Source organism: Tursiops truncatus, chromosome 10 (genome assembly GCF_011762595.2).
Source record: "Tursiops truncatus isolate mTurTru1 chromosome 10, mTurTru1.mat.Y, whole genome shotgun sequence".
NCBI lineage: Eukaryota > Metazoa > Chordata > Mammalia > Artiodactyla > Delphinidae > Tursiops > Tursiops truncatus.
The window spans coordinates 90051789-90064156 of record NC_047043.1 but is presented as its reverse complement, the minus strand read 5'-3'; the positions used below and the strand labels follow the sequence as shown (position 1 = coordinate 90064156).

General features: G+C 40.7%; 1 protein-coding gene across 7 annotated transcripts in view; it reads left to right on the top strand.

Moving 5' to 3' along the window:
• Positions 1 to 12368, top strand: part of IL5RA (interleukin 5 receptor subunit alpha) — a 37246-nt gene that overhangs the window by 2762 nt on the left and 22116 nt on the right. For 6 of the 7 annotated variants that reach the window (XR_004528606.2, XM_073787575.1, XM_004323635.4 and 3 more), the window contains exons 2-8: positions 92 to 227; positions 4413 to 4497; positions 6023 to 6168; positions 7370 to 7508; positions 8193 to 8346; positions 8421 to 8608; positions 10686 to 10831. Coding sequence is in view for 6 of the 7 variants with exons in the window: in XM_073787575.1 (XP_073643676.1) it covers positions 4425 to 4497; positions 6023 to 6168; positions 7370 to 7508; positions 8193 to 8346; positions 8421 to 8608; positions 10686 to 10831 (846 nt within the window). In the remaining variant the exon portion in view is untranslated. Of the gene's footprint in view, positions 1 to 91; positions 228 to 3747; positions 3816 to 4412; positions 4498 to 6022; positions 6169 to 7369; positions 7509 to 8192; positions 8347 to 8420; positions 8609 to 10685; positions 10832 to 12368 lie in introns of all 7 variants that reach the window. The other variant, XM_033865301.2, reaches the window with a different exon arrangement.

Here is a 12368-nt window from a genome sequence, read left to right as displayed (position 1 = left end):
GCTCTCATCTAACTTGTCCCTATGCTAGGTTTTACCGTAAAGGGCTTGACATGTTAAGGGTTGTGTGTTAATTTGCCTTTACTCTTTATAGGACCAGGCATGTGCAGCACCTGCCCTGCACCTGACACTGTGCTAGGGGCTGATGGACGTGGTCCTGGCTTTCTGCTACTGAGTACAGTCGTGGGAAACAGGAGGACCGCAGGAGACAGCTAAGCCCAGGAAAGGGGGTGAGTCTGGGGAAGGGAACGCGTGGATGTGGGATGACAGTGCACCACGTGCAATTCGCTAGAAGACATCCAACCTCTCGGAGATTTGCAGCAAACTCCTTCTGCCAGCAGTTTCCAAATACTCAGGGTGGCAGCACCTTTTCTGCCTTGGCTAACAAGTGTTTATGACTGTGGCAACAATCTGAATCCCTGAGTTACATTTTAGGACTATTTCAGAAAATTAATCAGAAGTTCCATAGCAGGAAAAAAAAAAAGTTGCCTGCCTTATATATGGCCCTTGTTACCCACTTGTATTTTTAGGAATGTGTAGATTTCTCATTTGGGGGTAAGGCAACATGCCTAGCTACCTACCTAAACATGTCATTTGCATTCTACACCTTGGGTTATTTATTTATTCTTCATCCCCCAAGAGAGAGGTTTTATTGCTGATTACACTGTACAGGAAAAAAAAGGAAAAAAGAAAAGACGAAGTAAAAAGTAAACTCTACTTTTAAGGGCTTAACAGACCATGAATCCTCTCAGTTGCTTTTCAATTTCTGTTCACTGAGATTGAGTTTGAGTTCACTGTCACCACAGTTGACTCAAAAAGTTTCTTTAAAAGGGGTAAATTCAACTTTGGTTATAAAAAACAAATGTACCGGGGCAGCAAAATATGTGGGAAAGAGAGTGGGGAAAATATTGTCTGAACTTCAGTAGAATCTGACGAATTCTCAGGAACACTGGGGAAATTTGTTGCCAATTGTCAGGACTTCACCCAACTTTCTAGAAACACCTGTAGTGCAAGAGATGGTGCTCTGGTTTCCTCTAAATTTCAAAGAATATAACACCTACTAGAAGCCAGATTGTCAGAGAGCGCTCGAGAAATTTTAGATTGACTCAGTGAAATGTCACACGAACAGGTAGCCCATGGACTCTCTAAGACACTGAGTGTGTTTTTTTTTTTTCTTTTCTTTTTTTGGCTGCATTGGGTCTTCGTTGCTGCACGTGGGCTTTCTCTAGTTGTGGGGAGCAGGGCTACTCTTCTTTGTGGTGCGCGGGCTTCTCACTGCAGGGGCTTCTCTTGTTGTGGAGCACAGGCTCTAGGTGCGAGGACTTCGGTAGTTGTGGCCCGCAGGCTCAGTAGTTGTGGCTCACAGGCTCAGTAGTTGTGGCTCATGGGCTCTAGAGCGCAGGCTCAGTAGTTGTGATGCACGGGCTTAGTTGCTCCACAGCACGTGGAATCTTCCCGGGCCAGGGCTCAAACCCGTGTCCCCTGCATTGGCAGGTGGATTCTTAACCCCTGCACCACCAGGGAAGCCTGAGCGTACATTTCTGACAATCGTAAGTAGGAAACACATGGTTTTTTTTGTTTTTTGCGGTACGCGGGGCTCTCACTGTTGTGGCCTCTCCCATTGCGGAGCACAGGCTCCGGACGTGCAGGCTCAGCGGCCATGGCTCACAGGCGCAGCCGCTCTGCGGCATGTGGGATCTTCCCAGACCAGGGCACGAACCCGTGTCCCCTGCATCGGCAGGCGGACTCTCAACCACTGTGCCACCAGGGAAGCCTGGAAACCCATGTTTGCTGCATTCTGCTGAATTTGAATCTTATTTTAACAATGTAACGGTTTTCTGCTGGATTTTAATTGGTAGCCATGAAAAGAATGAATTGAACATGTCATTCTGATATATTTTTAAGGTAGCGAAATAGCCTATTGCACAATGAAATATTACCCAGTTGACATCTATATAGCAGTATATCTTTGGATTAAAGAGATGACCCCAAGAGATTCAAGCTGTTTTTCCAGTAAAGGTGATTGCTATGCCTGGAACCAGAAATATTAAGGCGACATGAGCAAAGGCTGAAGGTGTTTTCAGGGAACAAGCAGAGCAAACAGAATTATAGAAAATACGGGATCAATTGTCAAAACTCCAGTAATACCCAGCCTTGTATGGAATTTATCTGGTCCACAAAAAATTGTCATTCTTGGTAAAATTTATACTCCCACTTGACTATCTCATGTTGCCTATAAGACAACCATTTTTCGGTCAAAGTTATCATCCTGTTTAAGAGAAAATATCACAATAAGATGGGGAAAAATAGTGTATGGCTGTTTTATGGCCAAAAAATTAATCATTGAAAAATTTTTGAATGATCAAATGAAAATTTGAAAAATAATTCTATATTCAACAGCTATAAAAGCAGAACACACAGCAAATTCTAGGGGAGACTGCTTGGTTGTGTAAAATATTCAATTATCTCCCCATTGAGACATTCAATAGTTTATTACTTCAACAATTTAACTGCAAAGGATAGACATTTATTATTTTTACAAGTATGGTTATAACTTACTACTTACTCTGCCAGGCAGTAAAAGTCACTCAGGAATATCAATGTTACAGTTTTTTCTGACCTAGAATTCTTCCTGTTAATGACGATTACTGCAAAGTTAGAACATATGTGATATTATTTCCGTAAATGCTGACATTTCAAAGACATCAGCTTCTAAACTTGAAGAGGAAGCTATCTTTGTTGTTTGTTAACGATTTTTTATTTTTGCTTCTCAGGCTTAGTAAATTACTAATGCTTCCCTTTAATTCCTTAACATTCTTACTTATTGAAACCTTTAAAAATACAAGAATACTTGCTTTTATTGTCACTGTTGTTTTAAAAATTCTTTTTCTACATGGTGTGAAATCATCAGAAAGAAAGAAACAGGATTATTTTTATCAAAAGCGGCATAACTCTGATTAGTAATACTTAAGTTTGTTTGAAAAAGGAGTTAAATGCTTTGTATGCTGTTTCTGTTTTCTATGTTGTGACATTTTACTAATTTCATTAGCAAGTTAAACAGTGATAACAGTAAGTTAAGTTGTAAAAGTGAAGAAAGCGTGGTTTCTGTACTTCCTGAACGTATCCATTTAGCCAAGTTCTATCTTCTGTGGTTCTACCAGAATTATGTTTGGAAAACACCAAACCATTTAAATACATCTTTAAATTGAAAATCATGTCATTTAAATTAGTACAGAACAAAGGTTTTATGGTTGGAAGATCTGAGATTGGGTCTACGTTCCATGATTTACCAGACACGAGATTTTTGGCAAATTATTTAACTTGTTAGACACCTTTTCACCCTTGTAAACTGGATAATAACCACACACCATTTCACTGGTGGGGAGGCATGGGAGGTAGCTCATGAGAGAGAACAGGAAGAAATGCTTTGTAAAAGCGAGGGCAGCACACAGCAGGTGGAATGTTACTTTTGTTCTTTAAGTTCATATGAAAAATGCCTTTCGAAATTTTTGGAGGAAACACTCAAGATTTCTAATCTACAGTTCCCAACAAGAGATCCTCCACTCTTTTCTTTCACATGTAAAAAAAAGTTGCTGAAATGACCTAACCACTTTTTCAGATGGCCACACTTGAGTTATGCTAACTTTTCTACTCGAGATTCCTTTTCATTGTATGCTTATTTCAAATAAATAGAAATATTGTTTTTATCTTCTCCAGGCCTATTAATTACGTCTTCATTTTCTTTTATAGCCTGTTCCTTTCTGGCTTCATCAAAAAATTCAGCCTCTTCACAGTTCAAAGTACCACACACATTCTAGGTTTGTGATACAAATTTTCTTTTTCCCACATTAAAATTGTTTTAGATTTAAGTTTCTTGTCATGTTGGCTCATATTTAAATACTTATTAATGAAACTGGCAATGGTATTTACTTTCAATTTGATTAACTCTGCCTAGAACTTTTACTGTTCAAAGATCTGCTCTGGTCTCCCGCTGAATAGCAATCCTCTCTTATTTTCTTTCTTCTCTTCCGGCTTCGCATGGCTGTGTGCAAGGCCACCAGAGATGCCTGTGCTCACTTGTGTGTGTGTGTCAAGAACTCTAGTTCATCCTTTAGGACTCAATTCAGAAGTCCCTTTGCTCCTACTGTGCCCCATAAACATCTTTATGGGAGCAGCTTTTAGACTGGAATTACAATTATCGAGTTACACTTCATTCTGCCTCTCAGATTACGGATCCACACTGGCAAGACAAAGCCCAAGATTTCTTCATATTGGTATTTCTAACACGTAACAGAAAGGTCATAAATGTTCGTTAAATGGCAAAATGACTACATTTTTCTTTAGAAATGAGCTGCCAGTTTTTCTTTAAAATGGCAACAGGTGGCAATTTGGATTTTTGTCTCTGTTTTCTGTAGGATGTCATCATCATGGCACCTGCATCACTGATTCTTTTGGGGGCCACAGTGATACTGCAAGTAGACTTACTTCCTGATAAAAAATGTAAGCACCGTCTATTAAATTCAATAATATTTCTTTTTCTGAGAAAAAGTACATTACAAAAAGGATAGCATTATTTTCTCCTAAATAATAATTAATTAGGAAATTATGATTTTTTAAAAAGGGATGGAACATTTATTCTTATCAGAATACAAACTCTTTAAACATGCTCTATTTTAAGAAAGCAACGTCGGCTGAGATGCACAGTTTACGCTGCAGTTTACCCACACTTCATATTCCAAGTGTGCGTAAACGGGCACTCAGAATAAAGCTGCAGCTGATGGCCGTATTTGAAACGTCTTCCCAGGCAAGGGAATGGTTCCAAGTCCTCACAACCAATGAATAAGAAGCTTCCAGTAGGTTTGCTTCAGAAACTTGTTCATCAATGGGCTTAAGAAAAGAAGAACTGCCACGTGGTTCCCCCATCAGCACTGTCTAAGAGACCTTGCTATGGCCATGACAATGTTCTGTATCTGCACTGTCCAGTGATAAGTGACTATTGAGCACTTGAAATATGGCTCATGCAATGAAGACAATGAACATTTGATTTTATTTAAATAAAATAGCTACATGTGGCCAGTGGCTACCGTAATGGGCAGTGCAGTACAGACAGAGCCTCAGAATACTGTATGTGGCAGGTGTGGAGGCAGAGTCAGGGAAGGCTACTGAATATTAAAGGTCAGTGGAAACATCCTCACATGTAGTAAAGGAGGTTTCATAATTGTACAATATTGTAATTTTAGCCAAAATTATAAAGTTGTATAAACATATACCCAAGAAAAAAGATAATGAATGTATCACATGTTAATGTCACTCTCGGTGATAGAAGCGTGGGTAAATTTTTCTTTTCTTTTTTGAGCATTTGTGCTTTCCAAGGTTTCTAAAAAGAATAGGCATTGATTTTGTAATTTAAATGAAAACTTTTATTTTGTGAAAGCTTTTATTTTCAAGGCAACATTAGAGAGCAGTTCATTAACGGGGGGAAGAGAACACTTTTCTTTCTATAAATGCCTATTTGAGTAATTTTGCTCACAAGTTTTTTTGACCTTGAATCGTAATAAGAAATAAATCCTTTTAACATCATGAACCAGTACACATGCAAATATGTGAGTACACTTATAATAGAAACAAGAGGTTCGTGAAACAGTACTTCTTATATATTTGATGCACCTGGTATTTTCTATTCTATTTTCTTCCATGTCATTAAACACATTGCTACCCACAAACTAATACATTACTGCAGTCCATTAATGGATAATGACCCTTTGAAAATTATGCTTGTACTGAGTAATGATATAGTAAAATATTCAGATTTCAATAAAATACCTGTAGATGTTATAGGCAAATACCTGGGCAAAGTAAAAAGAAAATGAGCTAAAAACATTTCTAAGGAAACTTTTCCCAAGATTATTTCAGTGTTATACATTCTGATAGCCATAATAAAATACTATACTACACAAAAAAATACTTAACTTTAAAATGCTATGTAAAATTAAACATTCTGTGGCTTTTTTCTTTTGATCTACAGTTTTACTTCTCCCACCTGTCAATTTCACCATTAAAGCTATCAATTTAGCTCAAGTTCTTTTACGCTGGGAACCAAATACTGATCAAGAACAAAGAAATGTCCAGCTAGGGTATCACGTGAAAATAAATGCTCCACAAGAAGAAGATGTAAGTGTTTATTCTGATGGCAATCCTTATTTAAATTTTAACTTTGGGGCTTCCCTGGTGGCGCAGTGGTTGAGAGTCCGCCTGCCGATGCAGGGGACACGGGTTCGTGCCCTGGTCCGGGAAGATCCCGCATGCCGTGGAGCGGCTGGGCCCATGAGCCATGGCCGCTGGGCCTGCGCGTCCAGAGCCTGTGCTCCGCAGAGGGAGAGGCCACAGCGGTGAGAGGCCCATATACCGCAAAAAAAAAAAAAAAAAAAATTTTAACTTTGACTGCATTTTCCTTATCAAAGAAATTTTAACTAAAAAAAAAAGAAAACCACTAAAGGGCTTTTTGTTGTATTCCCAGTAGAGCAATGTCTCTATTGAAATGACTGAGAACCAGTGCCACACCTGCATTAAACAGCAGCTCAGAACATTTTAACTTTGGGACAATTCTTCCACTTAAAAATCAAGTGTAGTAACTTCTGAGGTAAAATGGTTCAGATATTGGTTTTATATAATTTCCTCTAAAATAGCCAAAAGAACAGAAGAGAAAAGCCGAATAAAAGAGGAGGAGGGCAGGGTACCTAATCGAAGAGGCCAAGTTCGAATCCCAGTTCGGCCATTTCCTGCCTTTAGAATCGTGGACCAGTCACTTAACCTCTCAGAGCCCCAACTTCACTGCAGGCATATATTAAAGCACCAGGTACCTAGCAGATGCTCAATAAAATTAAACAAATTAAATTCCAGTCAATATGGAATTCTAGAGAATTTTCCGTCAAAAGTTACCTCTGGGGAGGAGACTGGAACTAGAGATGGTAGTCAAAGGAAACTGGAGCCTTCACTGTAACATTTTGTTTGTTTTTATAAGAAGCATTTATTCAGGTATCCTTGAAGAATTAATTTTTGTATTTGTATTATGTATTTTTGAAACATGTACACATCTCGAATTGGGTAATTTATTTATTCATTTTTAAAACCACTTTATTTTGATATAACTGACCTGTAAAAAGCTGCACCTATTTAATGTCTACAACTTGATGAGTTTAGGGATAAGGACATAACCTTGAAGCAGTGGGTTTAATTTTTTCTAGCAAAACGATTTCATTGCATTGTGTTTACGTGCCATTTTAAAAGTGGAAGAAAACGCCTAGTTGATTAAAATAGTTCTCTCAAGGCCACTTCCCCTTTGCATACCGTGACTTGTGAGTCTTATTTTTAGTACGAAACCAGGAACACTGAGAGCAGACGCATAACCATCCTTCATAAAGGCTTTTCAGCAAGTGTGCAGACAGTCCCATGGAACGACCGCTCCCTCCAGCCAAGCAGCTGGGTTTCCGCGGAACTTAGAGCCCCACCAGGTAAGGCAGGCCTCTAAGAGTCCAGTTCCATATTTCAGGCTTTGTAAACATAGGAAAGTCAGAAAACAAACACCTCAGTTTTCTCTTCTTTTGTCAGTCACCAGTTCCTGCCCGGTATCCTTTTACCTCATCAACATCCTCACCAAGACCATGATCACTTCTCAGTGTCATAACCCAGCCAACGCTGGCTGGCACGTCCCTGCCAGCATTGCGGATGCTTCTCCTCCCCAGCTCAAAAGACAGAGGGTCATAAACTAAATCTGGGCCAATCAGGTCTCTCATAATTGGGTTCCAGGACATCTTTCCAACCACCCGCTACGTGATTCCTGCGCTCTTCTCAGGTGGATTTACAGCCATGACGCCTACACACTAGCACAGTCCTGCCTCGGAGCCCTCGCTTTCCTGGGCTCACCTGACTGCTTTTCTGAATCCTTCCTATACTTCATAGCCCAAATCAAATCGTACCTGCTCTGTGAAGCCCTTTTTGACGTCCCCAATCACTATCCTTTCTAAAGAAACAATCAGAAGCTGTCATGGCAATGACTTGCTCTTTTTTTTTTTTTAAATCTTCATTGGAGAATAGTTAATTTACACTGTTGTGTTACTTTCCGGTGTACAGCAAAGTGAATCAGTTATACATATACGTACATCCACTCTTTCTAAAAAAAATTTTTGACCATCTAGGGTCTCCTGGAACCTCAATTGTGAATTTAACTTGCACCACGAACACCAAGGCAAATAATTACACACACTTACGGCCGTACCAAGTTTCTCTTCACTGCACCTGGCTTGTTGGCAAGGATGCCCCTGAGGATACGCAGTATTTTCTCTACTATAGGTTAGTATCTGTTTTCACTTTCGCGAGTGGGTTGATTCCTCCAGCCTTAAAAACTTATGAGTGTTCCAATTCAGGTATGGCTCTTGGACTGAAGAATGCCAAGAATACAGCAAAGACACCTTGCAGAGAAACATCGCCTGCTGGTTTCCCAGGACTTTTATCAATAGCAAAGGGCGCGACTCACTTGCAGTGTATGTTAACGGCTCAAGCGAGGAAGCTGTGATCAAGCCTTTCGATGAGCTCTTTGCCCTTCATGCCATTGGTAAGATGGGCTTGACTCAAAGCCAAAATAACCGAATCGCAGAATCTCAGCACTGGGAGGGGTTATAAGGATCACCTTGTTTAGCTACTTGTCTGATGCTAAGTGACCATCTGCCCGCTGCTTAAGAACCACAGTGTCAAGGTTTCTCAGCCTCCACGCTCCTGATATATTTGGCGAAAGAACTCTGGGTGTGGCCTGTCCTGTGCCTTACCAGGTGTTCAGTAGCAGCCCTGGTCTCCACCTACTAGATGCCAGTAGCACCTCCTCCCCCGCAAATTGTGACAGTAAAAATGTCCCCTAGGGGATAAAATCTCCCCTCGTTGACAATCACCGCTCCAGGGAAAGTAAACTCACTGCTGGAAGAACCCCATATCCTCTCGCAGCGGCTCTGGCTGGTTTGGTAACATTTCTGCCCATGGGTCCTGTGATGGGCTGGTGCCACCCCCAAGCAGGTCTGATTCTTTTCCGCACAAGATGGTCCCTCAGCTATCCAAAGGCAGCCAGGTTTCCCATCCTGAGGTCCCTCTTCCCCGGGCTACCGGCCCTCAATTTCTCATGCACTCTTCTTATGATCCTCTACCCTTCTGGACTTTCTCCTCTGGGTGTTCTTGAGTTAGAGTGTCCCCCTTACCATGTGGTTCTCAGATCTAAGCCTATTATTTAAGCTTTCACGTGCTCACTTCTCAAAACTGAAGACCTTCTCCTTCATCCTAGATACTTGTATTAAGGCAGCTCATCAGGAGCCTCTCACATAACATTTCTGGTTCTGAATGTTCAAGGTTTCAGTGGTGGCCTCTGCTTAGTAGCGTGGGCTGTGGAGCCAGGCTGCCTGGACTTGGGTCCTGGCTCCTCCACTGACTTGCTGAGTGACCTTAGACAAGCTGGTCATTTCTCTGGGCCTCAGTCTTTTTATCTGAAATATGGGGAGAAATCAATACTTCCTACAAGGTCTTTGTGACAATTAAGTATGTTGATAATTATAAAGTGCTTAGAAGAGTGCCTGGCCTAAGTATCCATTAAATATGCAAAATGTGATTGTTCAAAGGACGTGGTTTGGCATGGGACATCTGTATCTGTTTCTATCATCTATATGTGTATCAAACGGAGTATAACTTTGTTTAAAGAATCACAGCACTTGCTAAAGAGATTATATAATTCTCTTCGATAGAGTATTACTTAGATGACCTAAAAATATCACTTTCATGAAAACAGGTGATAAAAAATGCTGAGGGGGACCTGAGAAACAATGATATTAAGACACCAATGGACACAGCCTGGGACAGACCATGGGCATTTTCTTGTGTGATATTCATTTTATTGAGACCAATTTCTCAGCTTACTAAAAGAAATAAATGCTCTTTTGATGAAAAATGTTTTGGCTTAGGGGATGGTAGGCTCTGGAGCCAGTGGGCCCCATTCTTAGCTCGTCCCTATGACTCAGTAACTGTGAGATCTAAGTCACATAACTTAAGACAAGGACACTCAGAGATAATTTCTATCCACATCAAGTGGCCATAAAACAATCATGTGAGATCTCAGGGGAAAGAACTGTGGAGTTATTTGTAAAGACAAGTTTAGCCCAATCCGTTCTTTTTCTGTAAGAGAAAACTAAATCCTCACAACAAACCAAAACAAGATCCACAAAACAAAATGAAATAAAAACTGAGGCCCAGGAAGAGGAAATAATCGGTCCAGCCACACACCTGCTTCACAGAGCAGGGCTTAGTGGAGGCTCCAGGGCATTTTCTCTCCAGGATCAGGTTTGTCCTCAGATCCGTCCAACTCCAGAAGTAAAAATGGATGGTGGGCTGGGTCTTGCAGTCAGCTGAAGGAAAAGGCATTTAACCATTCGATGCCCTTTGAAGTAGGAATCCCTGAGGTTTACGGGAGAGATCTCTCCTTTAGCACCACAAGACGGGAGTCAGATGTGAGCCGCTGGAGTCCTGTGGCTTGCAGGTTCGTAGATTAAATCCTGGCGTACAGTACTCGAGAAGACACAGCTTAGAGATGCCTTGGGAAATGTGGGTGGATTAGATTTACCAGCCGTGATCACCGACCTCTCGGTTCTTTAACCTAGATCGAGTAAATCCTCCAGCAAAAGTCACAGCAGAGATTGAAGGAACCTGTCTCTCTATCCAATGGGAGAAACCAGTTTCTGCTTTTCCGGTCCATTGCTTTGATTACGAAGTGAAAATTTACAACACAAGGAAAGGGTATTTTCAGGTAATGCTTCAGCTCATTCTGATATTCGATGATAGATTTCTTTTAGAGACATTTAAAAAATTATTGTCAGTGACTGCGCTGGTTACCCCTTGGAACCCCATCTACCTGGGTTTTATGAAAATAAAACAAACCTTACTGGATTTTTGTCTTGAAAGGATCTATTACTTTTGGTTGAAAATAATGCAATGGATCAGATAAAAGTTCATTAGCACCACTGTTGGTGAAATGGTGCAGCTGCTACGGAAAGCAGTACGGGGATTTCTCAAAAATCAAAAATAGAATTATCATATGACCCAACCTTTCTACTTCTGGGTACATATCCAAACGAATTGAAAGCAGGGTCTCAAAGATCTCTGTCCATCCGTGTTCACAGCAGCATTATTCACAATAGCCAGAAGAAGGAAGCAACCCAAGTGTCCATTGACAGAGGAATGGATAAACAAAATGTGGTCTATTCATACAATGCAATATTGTTAGCCTTAGAAAGGAAGACAATCCTGACACGTACTGTATCATGGATGGACCTTGAGAACATTATGCTAAGTGAAATAAGCCAGTCACTAAAAGACAAATATTGTATGAATCCACTTATATGAGGTGCCTAGAGCTGTCCAATTCATCAAGACAATGGGGAGACAATGGTGCTTTGCGGGGCTGGGGTGAGGGGGGAATGGGGAGTTTTTGTTTAAGGAGTAGTTTCAGTTTCGCAAGATGAAAAGAGTGCTGGAGATAATGTGACTGTACTCTACTACTGAACTGTGCCATTTAAAAATGGTTAAGATAGTAACTTTTGTGTTGTGTGCATTTTACCACAACTTAAAAAAAAAACTGCCTCCTCAGTCCTGATGGACAAAAAGTTCAAGGGGAAAGGAACTGAATGAAAGTCAATATTTACTGAGCATCAACTATGCATTATGCTTTATTATCCTCACAGTTACTCTATTATGTAATGATCATTCTCATTTTACAGCAAAGTGAGGCACAGAGAGATTAAGTAAGTTGCCCAAAGTCACAAAGCAAGAATAGAATAGAAGTCAGGATTCAAACTTCTGCCTTACAAATTCAATTCAATTCAATTCGGGTTAATAAATATTTACGATCTGGCTTCTCTGTGGGATATACAGAGCTAAATAGCTACTGTTTCTGCTCTCAAGGGGCCTGGTCTACTGGATGCACTCCCTCAGCCTCAGAGCTGCCTGACCATCGTCAATGTCAACGTGGATACAAAGGAGGGAATGGACAAAGCAAGCTGCCAGGGCCTCCACCCAGGGGAGGGGAATTGAACAGAATCTTCAAGGATGAATAGAAACTTGCTTAGTGGGAGAAGCAGAGAAGGACTTTTAGCCAGCACTTCCCCATGTACTTAAGCACACATGGTGAAAGACTGGCTTTCTTTTTAAAATTTCTAATCCACCCTACATTGGTACTTCTGTAAAATACAATAAAAATGATTTGCTAGAAAAATCACATACAGCCAAAGACAAGCCCAGTGATCCTGGTCCTGGACGCCATGGCAATGCCAGGTTGCTAAGAAAGC